The sequence below is a fragment of the Phaenicophaeus curvirostris genome, chromosome Z (assembly GCF_032191515.1).
Source record: "Phaenicophaeus curvirostris isolate KB17595 chromosome Z, BPBGC_Pcur_1.0, whole genome shotgun sequence".
Classification (NCBI taxonomy): Eukaryota; Metazoa; Chordata; class Aves; order Cuculiformes; family Cuculidae; genus Phaenicophaeus; species Phaenicophaeus curvirostris.
In genome coordinates, this window is record NC_091431.1 from 5,605,927 (window position 1) to 5,625,564 (window position 19,638).

A 19,638-nucleotide genomic window follows, 5' to 3' on the forward strand; every position below is an offset into this window, starting at 1 on the left:
CTAAAGGCTTTATAGAGGTGTAGGGACACTGATGCCACATCACAGTTACTTTGTTACCCCAGCTTTCTTCTAAGCTGAAGAAGGAAGCTTCTACCAGAAGGAACCTTATACTGTACAGCAACTGGCATGAGATGTCAGTTGAGTCTCAACATAATCCAAAAGACTAGCACGCCCCAGAGGGATCAGGACTTAAATTATGTTTCTACTGTCATGCTAATTGAATTAACAAGGATTAAGTAGCTTCCAAGTAAAGGTAAGATAAAAGCCCTTCAGTAACTGAAATAATTTGGAGGCAAAGCAGGCAGCTTCAGTTTGAGCCAGGATGCAGCAAGCAGAAGTTGACTGATTACTCACCATGAAACCCCTTATTTTGAGGAAGTTGCTGCCAGCCCTGCTCCCCACATGCACACTCATGCAGTCTTTCCTCATCTCCAAGCTTCACTTTCAATTAATACTAGATTTACTAAACCAGCAAAAAGATGACTTTTAGTCAAATTAGCAGTGAAGTAGGATTTTAAGGGAAAGGTATTTCTGCAGCAAGATAGTGAGCTGCCCAGCAAAACAGGTGCACTCATCATTTCAATGGCAAAGGCTGAAAAAAAAAAAAAGAAACTTTATATTCTAGGTAAAGCAGTAATCTTTTAATACATTTATTGGTCCATTCCATTAAATTAATTGAGGTAAACAAACTGTGCATTTTAAAAAATGTACACACTAATAGAGAACTACAAACAATTTTACCTCAAAGTGTTTTTCTCCATCAATACTAGTTCCATAGTAAACAATGCACAAAATATATTTATACAGAGATATATGAAAGGGTATAGAAACATGCCAGCACCAGAAGGCAAGACAACATTTTATAGCCTGCGAGTCTGAACAAGAGTACAGTTGCCAGATTTGGTCAAGTACAGGAAGCAAAAGCCTCCTTCCCATTTTACCATTTACTAGCTAATCACACAGAGACAAGTCTTTTCACAGCTTTCATTTTGGTTTTTAATGGTATGAACAGTGATCTAGTTCCGGTGAATACATTAACAGAGGTTGAAAGAAGAGTCTGGGCAATAAGCCAACACTGTTTTGGTCCCCAGTACTGATACCTTCAATAAAGAGGGAGATGCAATCCACCTCCGCTCACAGCTAGCTTGCCTTCACTTGCATGGCCCAACTCTCCAAACCTTAAGGAGGAACAGAGGGATCCAGGCACAAAGGAAAAGAGAACAAGGATGGTGCTGCTTTATTGTCATATACTAAAGACAAAAGCCCTTTGGCTGTTATAAGACTGTCCCTCTGCAATCTCTCTCCCTGTGCAGTGGGAATGTGTGGCACTGGCCCCAGCCCTAATGTTTGATCTGATGGTATGCATACATACCCCAGCAGCAGAGTTAAGGAAATAGTTTAGCTTCAAAGCATACCAAAGTGTACGAAGGCCTTCGAAGTAGCCTAGGACAATTACTAGCCTTTAATGTTTTAGTGTGCCACTTACATAAGGGTGATCTACTTATGACTTTCTGGAAAGGGCATTATTTTCTGCACAAGTACTGTCTTAGCCATGTATGTCTTAGCCATGCAACCCTAAAACCAGCCCAGTTCATTACTGAGTGCTTGTACAAGTCAAATCCCCCAACGAGAATCCAAAGGGCTAAGAGCAGAATTAAACATTGCTACCTTAGTAAAATTGGTTAAACAACACTCCCAAAAAGTTTAAAATGCAACACTCGCACTGCCAGAAGGCAAGTTTATTCCTGAATCCCTAGCTTCACTTTACAGAAGAAAAATAATCTGTCAAGTAGTAGCAAGTTCCCTACATAAAAAAAAAAAGACCCCATTTTCCCTACTTATTGGTTGTTGTAGTAAAAGTTAATAAACCAAGGGAAAGACTGTTCTACCTTCAGAATTTAAGAAGGCTGAACATCTAATGAGCTAGTTCAGTCTATGCAGATTTGCTCAGTGGTTATCAGCACCACGATTATAAACAGTCTGTAACATTGTGCAAGTTTTAACAAAAGCACAGCTCCTGTTAAAGCACTGAACAGTCCCTGGAGGGCTGGGAGGGAATTTTTCTGTATCTTAGCATCTGCCAGACTGACACCTGTAGCAATATGCATCATAAACAGGCTATGCAGAGCCACCACTGCAAGGCTACCTCACAGTACTTCTACAGGACCATCTGCCAATCATGCTTTGCATACATTTCTTTCTGCCACTTATCCCACAACTCTATCCTTTGCATGTGTCTGTGTGGTAAAAACCCAAGTAGATTTCAGTGAAGAATACATAAGTTTATTCTTTGATACAGCTCACATCAGAAAAGTTCAGGACTACACCTATAACCTTTTCGTTTTTCAATGGATACCTGAAAAAGCCATGATGTTTCAACATCCATGTTTATTGCAAGAGTTAGAACCTCGTAAGGATACACACGAACAAATCACACACGGTTCTCTACCAAGAATGAAAAAAAGATTTCAGTGCTTGCTTCACTGTGCTGGTGCCAATTAAGAGAAGAAACATCCCATAAACTACACAGAAGTAAATAGGACAGTAGTGGATTATGCATCCTCTGAGAAAGAACTTGGTCTGGCTACAGATTACAAGGAAAACTGGACCTGCTGTATTTTAGTACATGTGCAGAGGGTGATATTAAATGACTGATCATTCAAGAAGTTACTCAAAGATGAAGCTACTGCACTACTCCTACTTCCTTTTACCAATACTTTTTACTTTGCACGCTTACAGTTTGGGCCATCCAAAGGAGAGATAACATCTCAGTTTCACCAACAGTTCAGATCTCAATCTCCCACCAACAGCAGTTAAGTAAGCATGGGTTTTACATCTTACAGGAGTTTCCTACTATTTTGTAGTTCTCCTATTCAGCATTGCCACCTTAAACCTCACAGTTAGGATCCACCTCACAGCCTCTCCCACAGTTAGCTAGTGATTTACAACAGCTTTTTTCTAAAAAGACTACTCCATACACCACAGGAGCTGAGACATCCACCACTACACACCCCTCTCAACACTGCAGCAATTCTTGTGGTGGACTCCTCTTTTGAATGTTACATTTTACTTCCCTTATAGGAGCTTTAGGAGGATTTTGGTGTTCCAGATCATACAAGCCCATTAGTGGCCACAGCCTGAGACGTATGTTCTAACCTCTCCTCTAAATCAACCTGCAGATGTCACAGAGCCACATACTCAAGAAAGGAAGTGCAAAGCATGCCTGCCTTTCAACAGCTTAATCAGAAAGGGATATAGCTGATATTGAAACACGCTTTGGTTGAGGACTAGTTTAAACATCTTGCCACAGTATCAGTGGCAGATTAAAGAAATTTTAAGCTGATCTTCAACAGCTCCAGCCTCAAGTTACATGTTGATTCCAGCTTCACATGGTACTCTCCACTGTCCGTTATGCTTCTCATGAACAGCTGTTATGTCGACTGCTAAATTCCGCAGAATCAACACCCGCTTCAATTTGACAAAAAAATAAGAAGCAATAGGACTTCAGTGGAGTAAGGCATCAGACAAAACCTACTCACCTGTAAGAAAAAAGTCACTATCCTTTCTACTCATCTTGCAGATAGTATTTTTTTATAAGGCAAAGGGAAGACCGTCTAAATATTAGTTCAAATTAAATTTTGCTCGACTCCCAGTGATGTTGCAAAGTCAACTACAAAATTGCATTTACCACACAGGAACCAGCTCAAAAAAGCACATTGATCTCTGTGGGAAATAGGGAAGACTGTAACCATTAAGGTCAGGCTGTTAAATAGTATGCAAGAGCTTATTTTAGAAGGGAAAGATTGAGGAAAACACTTGGTTACTGTTTCAAGATGGTACCTGTTAAGCACTTCACTTGCACAACAAGAGTAATTCATCATTCTGGACATAAGAGCAACTTACAGCAGAGTTCTCATTTACATCAAATAAGCTTATATTGGCAAACTACAAGTTTAAACCAAAGAGTATAGTTCTTAGTACCACAAAGTTGTCAATAGAGGCTGAGTCAAAAAGGAAGACCTCTTAAAACATCATACATTTAGCTTTTGCACTCAGAGACAATCATCTCATTAGGCTGATAGCTACCATATTGCTGCAGTAACTCATTTTGATAGCTGCTATAAAGCCACCAAGCTGAGTAGGAAGGCTTCAGGTATACTTGGGGTTTATGAAGGTATAAAGTACAAACCATACTAGTACCTGGTAGGTTGCCACAGGAGAACACAGAAGATGCACATACTCTATGACTGCTCAGAATCTTCACAATGCTGCTTGGAGATCAGATAATCACTCAAACTTAGCAGTAAGTGCTCAGTTATTTATTCTCCCAAATCCCACTATTACACCAATATCGCCCCAAATTCCATCACTTTGGATAGTTAAAAAGGATTTATGTATATGCTATGAAACCAAGACTCTGGGAATCATGGCAGCATTCCTAAGGCCATTAGCACCTAGCAGGCTTTTGCTTTGGATTGCCAAAGAAAGTGGAGGAAAATGGGACTTGCAGAAGCAGTTGTATTTCTAAAGGCCAATAAAAACTAAAAAGAAAATAGATTTGCACCAAAAGTAGTCCTAAAAGACTTGCCATGTGATCCAGTAGAGACAAATATGAACACTATGTGTACCTAACAGGGTCTCCATCTCTCCCCACTGACCTGTTTAAGGCAAGCTCAAAACACAGTGATGCTTCGTGTAAGCAAGCATTTGACACTCTTTACTTCAGCAGGCACCTTAGATGACCAAGCCCAAAGTGGCTCTAGTTCAGAAAAAAGCATGCTTACAGCATGGATGAAGAGAATTTTACCATGCAACTTCCAGAGCCAGCTTCAGAAAAAATACACAAGTCGTACTTGTCTCCCTCATTTCCACAAGCCTTGAGAAGCCACTGTTCAACTCATTACTGCAGCTATGCTGATTTTGATCCCCAAGTCAGTCACAAGTACACTTCAGCCAACTGACATTACTTCATAATCACCAAGGTAAACAAAGATACTCAGTATGAACCAATAGCATGCCACACTCACAAAAACCACATTCATGCTTGCATCACAGGCTATCTGCAGGTGGTGTTGCTAAATTCTGTCTAGGACCAGCATAACTCCCACGCAGAAAGGTCTCCAGAAACCATTTTATCCAGAGGGAGTGTACGGGTGGTAGCAAAACAGAAAATATTCATTTCCAGCCTTTCCCTGTCCATACAATAAAAGGGATAAGGATTGGTTAGAGAGTACTGTATCAAAAGAATAATTAGCCTTTTCCAGCAAACAAAACAGAACAGTAATGAAGATGTCATTTGGCACCTTGCAGTAGAGTTTTATTTTCATCTTTTTAGTGTTTCACTCATCAGTTCCTTTCAGTCTAGAGAGGTAAGTTTTATCAAGATCCCCGTGCACTTTCACTGTGAACCCCCAATCACTCCATAATATAAAGAAGGAACCATTCAAGATAACTTAAAAGATGAAACATACCCCAGTTTAAACACAGAAAGTGAGAAAAAAAAACCCAGATAGTTTTCAGAGTGTCTGTTCCAGCCTAAGTGCAGCTGGTATTTCAGTTAACTTGACAAAAGGAGTCCTTCATACAGTTCCAGTATGTCTAGTGGTACTGAGCACAGAAGTGCTAGACTGTCCATGAAGGTACCTCTTATTTGGTCTCTGGCTTGTCTTGCAGTAGTGGTATAATTGACTCCCACGCCGTAAGGCACTGCAGAAAAAATAAAGATTAAAAAAATGGATTGCATATCAGTTCTTTTATCTTTTAAACAACCCTTCAAGACCAACATAACACAAGTTCAAGAAATGCTAGCCAGGTCATTATATATTACAGAAGGAGGGGAGAGAAAAACAGAATCTCAAACAGCAAGAAAGAGTTCAGAAAAAACAGCTGCAGTTTGCAAACAAAGAAAGCAAATTAAAACTTCTCGAAGTCATCAGCTGGCCTAAACCATTAAAAATTGTTAGAATACTCAGAATATCCAGATATCAAGCTGGATTCTAAGATGAAGAACACCACAGCTTTCAGCTCAGCAGACAAACTGGTTCTAGTCGAAAATCACATCTTTGTGATGAGAATGTGGAAGAGGGCTGATATGAATGCAAAACTAACTCCAGCAAAATTATCTGCAAAACCCATGTGGTTCAGGGAAGGTAGTTCAGAAAGATTGTACTCTAGTACACCTCTGGGACTTGATTCCAGTGCAAAACAAACTAGTGCCTGGTATACTAAAACAAAAATGTAGTCTAGCTTCTGGGTTATCAGAAAGTCACTCCAGGCTTTGAAGTCGTTTCCCCAGACACATATATTTGCTCCACTCCTTGTGCTGTGTACCATTACTGTCTTTCAACTATATTCAACCCAGAAGTCAATCTGGACAAATATAGACCATGGAATACATAACTAAACACTAGGAATAGGCAAACTAATCACCAGCTCTTCTACCCACAAGTCGCTGCTATCAAACACGTTTCTAACCTTGCAGATCGTACTATAGGTAAACAGCATATTTCTAGTTGTGTATCCTGAAGCAATTAGATGCTTTCCTGCCAAAAAGTTTCCTTGCTGCAGCTAAGAGCAAAACTAGGATGTAGAGATTTAACCACCAATTGCAGAGGCACTACTGGAAGTCTTTAATAGCCTTCTCCAAGAGAGAAGGGACCAGGGTGAAAGAAGTTCTGTGTAACTAGTTATGGATTATTGACAAGACAGACATCAGAAGGGGCCAAGGAAGTGCATACTAAATACTACATGGAGAAGTAACCTAGTACAGAAAGAAGGTCATAAAGTAGATGTGGGAAAAAAGTGATAGGAAAGGAGCTTATGTCACCATGCGTAGGCCTGGCTGCAGTTTGTGTACCAGCCACTGCATGAGGCAGCACCGTTATAGCAGGAAGGAAAACTAGACTGGCACTAGACTGGTAGCATACACAGTTAAATGTCAAGGCCCTTCACTGAAAAAGTCTGACACTGAGTCTCAGTTACACTCAGTTACACTAGCACAAACTGAAAAACAGCAGAGGCACCTGACCAGGTATTTGCAGGACTAACATACAAGAGACAGAACTATGCACACCAGGGCAGATAAGAGAATTATCTATGCATACCAGGTGTAATCTATAAATGGATCCATGGATGTACACTAGAACATGCAATTTTGGGTTTTTTTTATCATCACTACTGCGGCTCAGTAATTTTTTCAATTCAAGAATGCAAGACAAGCATCCAGGATGAAATGCTCTTACAGGGCTTTCTTACAAAAGAAAGCTAGTCTTAGGAATAACCAGAAACTTAACAGATAACACTAAGCTTCTGACAAAGAGCAGCATCCATAGCACTAGAGAATGGATTTAGACATCCAAGATCATTTTCTTCAAGACTATGTGAAAATTTCTTGAAGAATGATCACCACCTCAGAGGAAAGTGAACTACTCCTGTTCCTGCCAATGCTCCAGCACTGCCACATACCTTCTCGTAGTACTGGATGTTTTTATCTGCCATCCCCATGAGTAGCTGCCTAAAGTCTTGTCTTTTGTTGTTCTGCCATCTCTCCATATCTGCTTTCAGGTCAGCATTGAAACACTCTACTCGGTCTTGACATTTCTCAACATCTGTGGGTACCTGTAGCAAAAGAAATGAAGACACAGTCACTGGCTGCCAGACTGCTGAATTATCTCAAATCTCACTAAGCAAAGCTAGAGAAATGGCTAACTTAACAGCTTAGTACTTATTCTGAATAAACATGGTTATGGCTGCAGGGAGAAAAGCCAAAATTCCATATTAGTGAGGAAACGGCATTCCTCAATTGTCCTCTGCCGTTTGACATGGTGGTCAGTTGTGCTTGTCCATCTCCATATACTGAGGCAGACTAAGGAAAAGCTTGCTAGAGGCACATGAGGAGGAGAAATATTTGGTGGAAAAGCTGGGTGCCTAGGCTCAGTTTCTAGTTCTCAAAATGAGCAACTTCACTATAGCTCCAGAGCAAGCTTTCTCTCCTCCTTCCCATGTACAGTTGTACTATGTATTTTCCAATTTACACTAGAGCATAAGAAGCATTTAGCATTGTCCAAGAATGCTGGGTAAGAGACCTCAGTATTATCTCTTAACCACTGTATGCATACAAACAGCAGTGACCAGCTATGACTGTAGTATAACATTCCTAAGTCTGTAGTTTCTAGTTTCCACTTTTAACCTTTCATGCTGCCAGAAAACAATGTAAGTGCAAAGCACCTAAGATTATCACCATGTTCTGGCTTCCAGGCCTTTGGGCTTAACACGAGACACAGTCACACATAAGCAATGGGAGGAATCTTGAAGAATAGCCAACTGCAAGCCTAGGTAGAAATTTAAATGGATTATGACAGTAGTGACCAGCCCGAGGTAGATGTACTTTAGGACAAAGATCAGGTATACCACCAGGCAACTACAGGAATAATTTACAAACGTTTCTTCCAGTGGGAAAGCCATGAATGCATTTCTCTCCCTTCTCCTTGTGCTGCATGGTCCACATGGACAGGAAGCCTGTAAGGATGCACCTTAAAAGCCCATGACCTCAGAAAAGAAAAACCTTGAGCTCTAGCACCAACATGAGAAATGAACTTCTAGAAGCTGTAACCTGCAAAGGCAAAAGGCAGAATGAAGAACATTTGCAGAGGTTTGTAGTAGCTCCTCTCATACTTGATACTTCCAGGAAATTGCCTTTTTCTTTGAGGGGTGTGAAGGAAGGGGATCAAAAGACCACATAAGAAGCTTCTCATGGGTAACAACATGGCAAGTTAGAGGTATGCTGCTACCTTGCAGTTTGGCAAAATACGTGATTTAGGCAGAAGTGCAACAACTCTGGTTCTTCTCCAGGATGTGGATTATGGCCAACTAGAGAAGCACTCTATCGACTAATGCTCAAAGGAGGTCCCTCAGAAACAGGAAGCTAGCCCTTTATACCCATGGGAATCAAGTACTCCCTTATTCACACAACTGGATTTACACTACAGGCAGCCTGGGGATTCAGCAGCTATACACCTTTCCCACCCTCTCAGAGCACTCTGTTTCTACAGGAATCCACTCTGCTACAACTCCAGACAAAGTTCCTTTGTATGCTTCGAAGAACTACCAAACCAGTGGTTGGAGAGTTTAGAAGATGCTCCCCTCAAGACAAGTATGACTTGCATCGTAATTGTAAGTACTGTGCTATCTTAACAAGAAAGGCTAGGCTATCAGGAGAAAGAGTCATGAAGTCTGGAAGCAAAACCACATAAGATTTCCCAATCCAATTAAGTTAGTTTCTGAGCACTCACCAGCTTCCTGCTTCTTCTGCCAGGATCTGAAACCACAAAGAAGCTATAAAGAAAAAAATCTGTTCTTTCTCACAGCCAGCTATCTTGCAGGTCATGCTGAGAGTGCTGTATGAGGTTAGAGCTCTGGGAACAATCCAGTGGTCAGAAAACGGATCATGCATACACTAATTAAGGGACAACGAACTCCAGCTACATCTCCACAGGCATAATCAAAACAGTGTTTGCATATGCACTGGTCCTGTTCAAGAGCGTAAATACCTTTCCTTCAAAAACTGCAGTTTCCCAGATGTTGCAAATCAGTAGCTGAAACAAAATTTGAAGTAATTAACAGCTATTTATCACTTTATGTCTAGTGCGAAGTTAAAAGAGAGGTTATAGTTCTAGCATCAAATTTGGATATAAACTGAAATATCAAGGCTGTTGCTTTTATCTGCGTTTACCAGTGGAGATATTAAATATTAGCTAGCAACTAGGAACAGAGATGAAAGAAGGCTGGACTTTGGGAAAAGTTACTACTTTTTTTACTGATGGCTGCTCTCAACCATGGGAACAGCTCAAAAAAACTCCAGTGCCAAAACCAAGTGACAACTGGCTCAAACTCTAACACACTCTAGAAAGGGCCCATCACTGTTGTAGTGAGTCAATTTAAACTGAGAAGAGTTATATACGGAGGCAAGAGCAGAGCATAAATTTGTATATCCAGGAGTCTGGTTATCTCATGGTATGATACAAGGTTCTGCACCTGCATCTACCACTCTTCACATAATTCTTGGATGAGACCACAGTCTAAGTACACCTCACAACTAGAATTTAGCATGGTCAAGTGCAGATGGCATTGCCTGAAGCATAAGCATGTCCAGTTTTTTTACCATGTCCACTTTTTTAAAACTCTTCTACAACCTCATTACCTCATTACACTTTTGGTTTTAACTTTGGCATTCTGAGCAGTATTTGCTGTCAGACATTTACATTAGCTCTACAACACTTCTGCATATATAGACCATTGAGTTCTAAACTGATCATCTCAATGTGAGAATGACACCAACGGAGCCATGTGAAGTCAATCTGATTATGTATACAGTGAGTTTCAGAATGCCTTCCAGTAGATGAGATTAACAAGTAATGATAGGCTCTTGCTTCATAAGTCAAAAAGAGGCCTCCTTTCCTTTATATTTGGGATTTTTTTTAACACACCTTCTGCCTGATAAGCTAAATAAGCCAACACAAATGCCATTCACTACATAACCCCGCTCATGATCCTCTTTCTGCTTTCAGTTTCCAAGCAAGTCACAACCAGGACACCTCAATGAATATAAGCAGCACAGCTCCAAGTCAACAGCCCTTACAGATGACAGCATTCCCTCCAGGTGGAAAGTATATGAAAACAGTAAGCTAGAATTTTATGAACACACAAGGAGTTCTATTAGTTTGTTCAACGTCATCTTGTAAACAACACAATATTTATGTTACAAAAAAGGGTACAAGGAATTGCCAAAAGATACACCTATACTCTGAAGAGGAGACAGAAGTATTAAAAAAATTCTTAGACAGTTATTTAAATGCTGTATTTATACAATAATCCCACTGAGAAGTGAGATGCAAAAGCCTTTTAGTAGATGAAAGGTTAACAAAGTTCAGCAATTGCACCGCATAAAGATCCTGATACTGTGAAATGCCTAAACAACTCAACTGGCTTGCTGGATATGCTAGACTTAGCTCCCTCTAGCCTAAATACAACTTGTCAGAACACTGCTTATACAAAGCAACACTGAGGAAGTAAGAGTGCATACCACGCCAGCCAGCAGCAGGGCAGTAAAAAGACCAAAATACAAGAGCACCACAAGATACCCAAGACACCACTATTTGAGGAGTCCATGACAGACACAAGACCAGAAAAATACCAGTCTGCATTTCTATACTCTGTCTTCTTTAGCTTCTTAAAAGATATTATATGAACCTCAATGTAAGAGTATTATAGAGTAGTCCTAATACTGGAAAGTCACCCATTAGTTAACAGAAAGATGAAAGAGCACAAAAAAAAAACCCAAGCAGAGGAAGAGAACAAAACCATTCACCGTTGTTGGCTGAAGCTGCAGCTATTTAAGACAGGGTTCTTGCACATTGCTTCATGCAGAAAGCAGGTGGCAGCATATGCACGCTCGTTTACAGCTTTGCTCTGCAAGAAGGCCAGCCAAAACCTGTCACCCAGGACACCTGCTGGGACTGTTCAGTATCACACAGGAAGAGCTCCCTAACAAAAGGGGCAAAACATGGAGTCTTCCACAGTCAATACAGTTCAGCAGTTCCAGGGTTAGGACTTTAACTCAGCTACCTGACATACTGCTAAATCACCAGAGACTGTTCTACTACTGCTTTAGTCCCCATCACTAAACAGCACAGCTGACTGCTCACTGTTATTCAAGTATTACACAGGTCAGAGCCATCCTGCTCTGAATGGTGGGAGGCCAGCAGTACAGAAGATGTTAGACAGGTTACATGTGTTCATACACAGGCCTTTATTATTTCACACCAGCTTGCCAGTAATACACTTTTGCCAGAAATTGCTTATACTGTAAAGAAGCTGCCAGACCCAGATAAAGCAAGTTCTGTTTCTCCATTCTTTTCAGAAAGTAACCTAAGCGCAAGCTGGTTTTGGAAAGTAGTTTTAAGTGCTAACCTTTGGACGGTCTTCTTTTTTCAAGGCTACTGCTTCCAGTTTTGCTTCATACTCTGCTTGAACTTGGTCTCTCTTCTTCAACACATTCTATGGACAAGAGAAAAAGAAACCTGTGAGAAGGATCCTCTTATTCCTTTCCTCCCGAGACTGCAAGACACTGCAAAGCAATACAGCTTAAGTGCTAATTCAGTCCTAAGTCAGACTTTCAGACCTACTTTGTCCTATTTTACTGTATTTAGGGAGTAGCTTTTAAAAACAAAGAGCACTAGCTCTCCAGCAGCTGGTGGAGTCAGATAAAAATCAACTTTTGGACAAGCTGGAGGCATGCAAGACAGAAGCTATCATGTAACCATGAATATAACACTGGCTAAGTAAATTCAATTCATCAGTTGGTCTACTAGCATGAAAAGGACATACAAACAAAAGCATGAAAGCTGTCAAGGGCTGGTGCAAAGCTTTTGATAACCTTAAGCAGCAGACAGACAACAGTACAGGCTAAGAGACAGAGCACCACAGAAGGTATTAAATCTCCCTTTTCACTTGCAAAGACTCCTCAAAGTCCTTTACTGTAAGTTGTTGCATTCTCCCGTTAGAACAAAAGCTTTGCTTCTAGATCAGTTTTGGAGGTCTGGTTGTTGGTTTAATTAGAAATATATGAAAAGCACATTTTACCCAAAAAGCAGCAAACTGCCTGGGTGAGTTTAACAAGTTGGAAACATTCTATTGACAGTATTCTCAGAACAGAGAGTACCTTGTACTACCATCTATAAACCAAGTTCTCTGCTAAGGTCGTAATTTGGAGGGGGGAACGTGACAAAACACTGAAAAATTCACTTTCAACAGCTTAGTCCTCGCTTTTGTCCCCAAGGGCATGAAAGCAAGCATGCCATTGGTCATATTTGCTTGAAAACCCTCAACACTCCTATTCCTTTTGGAATCTAAGCAGCTAGGTAGAATAGCCTTTAAGTGCTTCAGGTAACCAATCCAAGAAAAGCCTGCGAGATTTAACAGGTATTTCTGCTTCGTATTGCCTCTTGAACTTGAGTCAGCTGAAATTTCTTCTCAGAAAAACAACCACTTCCAGCAATTGCATTCAGCCTTTAGAAGCCTGGAGTCAGTGCAATAAACTGGATCTGTACAAGGAGTAGCCAATGATTAACAAGCACGGCAGACTAGACTCAAAGAGCAGGTGTCTTATTTCTCCCTAAGTGCTCAAGTCTATCAGCTGTGGCCCATTAACAATATGCTTCTCAATGTAGCTTTAAGTATCCATTAATGACTGGCCTCTAAGAGAGAAAAAACATTGCTCTCTCTTTCACTTGTCCCATATGTGAAAGGAAGTGCTTCCTCTGGCACCTCCAGGCAATCTCAGTTGTAGATCAATGCATTAATGGTTCAGCAGCTCCTCCAAAAAGCTCTGTAATAATTATCTTACCAACAGCCTTACAGAGCCCAACAGTTACCACAGTCTAACACTTCCGCTAGTTAAGGCTTCACTTAGACAAAAAAAAAAAACTAATTAAAAAATTTAAAAGTTGGAAAAACATCAAACAGAAGAAAGTCATACACCACATTTCAGTTTTTGGGAGACAGAACCAAACTGCTGGTCCCTGTGCAAGCAAGACTTAGCTTGCTCTCAGCCAGGCAGTTCCTCCTCCCTTTTGTATTTAGTTGAAATATTTCACTTTGGCCCCTGTCTCTGAAGAAGCTTCAGGAGTTTGCCATCAGCCCATCTCAAATTGCAGTCCTATGCCATTTGCACACCACACAGCTTCCTACTGTAACTAGACCGCACAGGAGGACCCCTATTTACTGCGCGACTTTACACAGATAGTTAGCTATTCATGTGGTGCTTGCTTTTAACCATGTTCTGAAAGTAGTGTCCAAGCACACAGCTGGGGATCACGTCAGATAAGCCTTTCTGGCCATGTTAAGCATACAAAGTTCACATAACATTTTAATATCAGCACTGAATTACGTAAAGCGGAGTTGGTTCTTTGCACTTGCCTCCCTGGAGAATATCAGTATAGAATCATTAGGGTGGAAAAGCCCTTAGAGATCACTGACTCGAACCATACCTGTCCACAAATCATGTCCCCAGGCACCCCATCTATCTGCCTTTTAAACACCTCCAGGGATGGTGACTCAACTAGTTCTCTGGGTAGCGTGTGTCAGTGCTTGATAGCCCTTTCTGAAGAAATTTTTCCTAATGTCCAATCTAAACTTACTCTGACACAGCTTGACACCATTCCCTCTTGTCCTACCACTTGGGAGAAGAGACCAACACTCACCCCTCTGCAACCTCCTTTTAGGAAGTTGTAGAGAGCAATAAGGTCTTCCCTCAGCCTCCTCTTCTCCAGGCTAAACAATACCAGTTCCCTCAGCCGCTCCTCATAAGACTTGTTTTACAGCCCCTTCACCAGGTTTGTTGCACTTCTCTGGACACGCTCCAGTGCTTCAATGTCTTTCTTATAGTGAGGGGCCCAGAACTGAACACATATTCAAGGTGCGGTCTCATCAGTGCTGAGTACAGGAGGAGAATCACTTCCCTGGCCCTGCTGGACACACTGTTTCTGATACAAGCCAAGATGCTGTTGGCCTTCTTGGCCACCTGAGTACACTGCTGACTCAGGTTTAATTGGCTGTTGACCAACAACCTCAGGTCCTTCTTCTCCAAGCAGCTTTCAAGCCATTCTTCCCCAAGCCTGTAGCTCCACACAGGGTTTTTGTGTCCCAAGTGCAGGACTCTGCACCTGGCCTTGTTAAACCTCATTCCACTGGCCTCAGCCCATCAATCCAGCCTGTATATCACAAAAAAAAGCAGTAACACATATTTGCTGACAAGGACCTCACTGCACTGGGATTGAGACGTCATCTGGCCAACTCATACATAGGCTGTGTTTTAGAAAAGGTCTCTCCTAGGACACCAGCAGCACACATTTTAACTCAAGGTCACAATGCCAGTCTCTTCCTACTCCTGCAAATCTTTCAAATGAACCCAGATACAGGGCTTCCCTGGAGTCAGCCACTATTTGTTTCAACCAGAACTACTCGGCTTTGTAGTTCCCTCAGGCTGCCCTCCTTGGGTGAAACATTGCTCCTGAGGACACCAAGGTGAATGTTAGTTTCAGACTATGAAGATAACCTGGCAGTTCTTACTCTGAGGAACATTCACCTAGCTAGAGACTGCTCTACACGTCAAGTTCCCCTAATTATACCTTGGGTACAGTGCACCACAGACAGAGCTATCAAGCTTGCACTGAACTCCTACTACCTAAAGATTTACCTTAGCTGTTGACTTGGAGACTGCACCTAAGCATCTTTGTCATCATCTGACAAAAGCCCTTGTAGAATGGGGTTGTCTCCAAGCCAACAAGTAGTCCAGTAGTCTTTAATGCCATTTTCCCTTTTCTAAGTGGTGTTTAGCTGCCAGAAATACCTCTTCAGCTGAACAAATCCTTGGTTTTTACCTTAAAAAAATTTTCCCCTGCTACATATGTGAAAAGGGCCTCTCACAACCCTGCTTGCCGCTTCAGATGCCATCTCCAGTACACCATGGCATTTCTAGCATCAACAGCTAGATATTCTGGGCTAAAAGCTTTAACCACTAGCCTCATGCTCTGTTTATGTTTAAGTACACACATGTATTCCTTCTTCCTACAGACTAAGTCTTAACACCCTGGTTCAGGGCTGCCAGCTACAGCTCAAGGTGTTCCAGCAACACTTGTGCGTTAATAGCCCTGTAAAGAAACCGCATCTTGTTTTGCTGGGGTAAATACCACAACTATGAAAGCAAAAAGCACACTCGGGGAATTAGCACAAAGCCTCCTGCAAGAATTGTTCAGCTAGGAAAGACAGGAGCCATAAAACTAGCCATCTGAAGCTAAGAAATAGAATCTGCAAGCATTTCAACTCTCATTTTGAGAAGTATAGGATGACTAATGTTAAGATGCAAAGGGACTACTATGTTCAGACCGTAGGTTTTAGACTTCTAAAGCAGTGCCTACTCTAGTCTTGTAATGGTTGTTACAAGTGGGAAGTCCTCTGCCTGTTAGTACCCTATAGAAGGGCTGCTAATACAGACTGTACCATGGGCACATGGTGAAAAGCTCTAACAGTCAAACTGGAGTCCTTGGTTTCAGTTTTCAGTACATTTAATTCAGTTTGTTATCAATACTCCCTAACTTCAAGAATAAAAACGGCATTAAAGCAGCTATTATTAAATTTATTATAATTACTCCCACTTATACAAAGGGGAAAAAGGAGAACCTGGGGAACTGCAGGCTGGTCAGTCTTACTTCTCTGCCTCACACGATCATGGAAAAGATCCTCCTGGAAATTCTGCTGAGGCACGTGGAAAATAAGAAAGGTGACTGGCAACAGCCAAAACAGCTTCACTATGGGCAAACCATGCTTGCCAAGTCTGGTGGCTTTCTAGGATGGGGATACAGCATATAGCATAGGTGGGTAAGGGAAGAGCAATTGACATCACCTACCTCAACTTCTGCAAAACATTTGACATTGTCCCACACAACATTCCAGTCTCTAAATTGGAGAGAGATGGATTTGGATGGACCACTCAGTGTATAAGGCATTGGCTGGATGGTCACACTCAAAGAATCGTCTCAATGTCCAAGAGGAGACAAGAAATAAGTGGTATTCCTTAGGGGCTGGTCCCTTATTGGGACCAGAATTGTTTAACATCTTTGTTGCAGACATGGACAGTGGGATTGAGTGCACCCTCAGCTAGTTTGCCACTGATACCAAGCATGGAGCATGGTCAATATGCTGGATGGACGGGATGCCATCCAGAGGGCACTGACTTGAGAGGTGGGCCTGTGCTAACCTCATGAAGCTCAACAAGGCCAAATGCAAGGTCCTGCACCTGGGTCTGGACAATCCCAAGCACAAATACAGGCTGGGCAGATAAAAGATTGAATGCATCCCTGAAGAGAAGGGCTTAGGGGTGTTGGTGGATGAGAAGCTCAATCTGACCTAGCAATGTGCACTCACAGCCCAGAAAGCCAAGCATATCCTGGGTTGCATCAGAAGTGTGACCAGCAGATCAAGGGAGGTGATTCTACCCCTCTACTATGCTCCTGTGAGACCCTGCCCTGAGTGCTGCATTCAGCTCTAGAGGAAGCACATGAATCTGTTACAAGCAAGTCCAGAGAAAGGCCACGAAGATGAGAGGGCCACAGTACCTCCCACACAAGGACATGCTGAGAGAGTTGGGGTTGTTCCACCTAGAGAAGAGAAGGCTCCAGGGAAATCTTATAATAGTCTTTCAGTGCTTAGAGGGAGCCCACAGGAAAGCTGAGGAGGGGCTCTTTAACAACGAGTGCAGTGATACAACGAGGGGTAACAGTTTAAAGCTAAAAGAGGGGAGATTTAAACTAGATCATAGGAAGACATTTTTTATCGTGTGGATGGTGAGGCACTGGAACAGGTTGCTCAGAGAGTTGCAGATGCCCCATCTCTGAAGGTGTTCAAAGCCAAGCTAGATGACGCTTTCGGTACCCTGATCTAATTGAAAGCATTCCTGCTCATGGCAAGGGGGCTGGAAATGGATGATCTTTAAGATCTTCCAGTACAAACGATTCTATGATTCCATGATTCTGTGATTACTTCTGCATAAACAGTAAGATATCAAGTTCTTGGAGATTCTAAGTCACAGAATAACATGTGTAAGTAATTACATAATGTGCAGAACTTAACAGAGCTTTACAACAGATACATCCTGTCTAGGGTATGGGGATGAGAGAGGAAGCAGTGTCTGTCATTTGGTCACATGGTTCTAAAAGGAGTCTCCCAACCCTACTTATGTACAAGTGACAGAAGCTGCTAGTGCTACCTTTTCTGCAGGGCCAGACACTGACCCAGTAGTGAAGAGCCGAGCCACAACTGACTTTCTGACAAGTCAAATAGATGAGTCTAGGCAGCCACTGGATGTCTCCTAGAGCACCACCCGCCACTCTGATGAAGGAGAAACTCTTCAACACTTTGCGGGCACACCAGGATTACTGACCTTATCTTCACTGTATAGGAGAGCAGAGAGATAATAATACCCATGCAGTACCCAGCTACTAAACATACCCAAGTTTGGTTTTATTATGAAAATATCCTCCTACTTCATGTATTATCTACATTTCCACTTTTCCCATGACCAAGCCTTCTCACTGCTAGAAAGAATGAACTCACTGGTGTTCAATTCCATGCAAACGCAATGGCAGTGTCTTCTGCCACAGGGCTCTCTTTACCTTCATTGACTCTGAGTACAATATATATTCCCTAAGCACAGGCAGGAAGTCTTCTGTCATGTCTTCACTGAGTTCTTCAAGAGCTGTGCAGCAGTTCCCAATACAAGCAGACACCCCTTCCAGTGGCTCCGACAGCTCAACCTCCAGCCCTCCCCAGGTTGAATAAACAGGTCCATATTCTCGCAGTTCCACCAAGTATTCTGCAAGAGGTAGATGGAAAAGTAGATTAAACAAAGTGGAAGTGAGGCAAAAGGATCTACAAACACACCAAACAGGAGAAACTATGTGCCAAGTCTATGAAACATTAACTCCCCCAGGAGTCATCTTAATAGGCAGAGGTGTACGGGTGCACAGGTGACAGGTCCAAACTGACTCTTGCTTAACTGACTGTTCCTACAAGCTTCTCATACAAAGACATTTGCATCTGTACAACTTGTGTCTGCTAAGACAGGTCTGTAAAGATTATCTTCAGCTAGGAATTCCATCTGTACTCCTCCAGCTAGAATCTACAAGTTTTTCCCTCTCTCAAAAGTCTTGCCAAAAATAACTCTAGTAAGAGAGCAAGTTAGCATAACAGCAACTTTAAAAAATATTTGGCAAGTCAACCTAAGACAGTTAACTAAAATACTGTTAGGCTTTAAATATGAAAGAGGCATCAGATTGTGCTCTGTACGTAGCGCATTACAAGCCAGAATCCTTGATGCAAGTTGCCTTGCTCATGCCATAAACCAGAACAAAGCACAGCACACAGACAGAAGCATTATAATAGAGCACCCTGTATTCTTACCCAACTGTTCCTTGATAATCCGTTGTGCTATTCTGTCAATGGTACCAAGCTTTAGAGAGAATGTGTCTAGGTATTCCCCAATGGCTGCAAACTCCAGTGGCCGACTTCTTAATTTGTAGCCTCCTGTGACGTATTTGACAGATTCCCCCATTTTTGACAGCAGTGCCATCCCTTGCTTTTTGTAGGCATTCAGATCCTAGGAAGTTAAAAAAACAGTTTAGAAATTTCACTTGCACGTTGGAAGATTAGTAGAGTGAAGGATACCTTCGAGTCAAGATCAAATGTTGAAGGTAAGAGATGGCATATAGTGCTAGAGAAAACCTCACTTTGTACAAATTGTACAGGTGAACAGAGCTTCAAGACTGCCTTTCAACAGAGATAAGCTACCCAGAATAATTGTATTAAGTACATTATAAGTGTAAGAGTAAGGGGCCCACAACTGCACATGGGCAGACTTTCCCACGTTCCTGTACTGTCACCAGGGATGTAGTAATATTAACAGCTGTTTCCACCAATGCTTTTCATGCCATTTATCCATACATACTTTTAAGTCATAACCCACCATACCAGTGTCGTGCAAATGCACTGGCAGGCTCCAATGACCTCATTCAGAACTATATATTG

At 41.8% G+C, this 19,638-nt stretch overlaps 1 protein-coding gene across 2 annotated transcripts in view; it reads right to left on the minus strand.

The window, feature by feature from the left end:
- Positions 1–19,638, minus strand: part of SNX30 (sorting nexin family member 30) — a 63,253-nt gene that overhangs the window by 8,821 nt on the left and 34,794 nt on the right. Inside the window, exons 5-9 of one of the 2 annotated variants that reach the window (XM_069880311.1) lie at positions 19,015–19,210; positions 18,228–18,427; positions 11,968–12,054; positions 7,465–7,617; positions 135–5,706 (exon numbers count right to left, since the gene is read on the minus strand). In XM_069880311.1, coding sequence (XP_069736412.1) covers positions 5,647–5,706; positions 7,465–7,617; positions 11,968–12,054; positions 18,228–18,427; positions 19,015–19,210 — 696 coding nt within the window. In that variant the 3' untranslated portion in view covers positions 135–5,646. Of the gene's footprint in view, positions 1–134; positions 5,707–7,464; positions 7,618–11,967; positions 12,055–18,227; positions 18,428–19,014; positions 19,211–19,638 lie in introns of those variants that run through there. The other variant, XM_069880310.1, reaches the window with a different exon arrangement.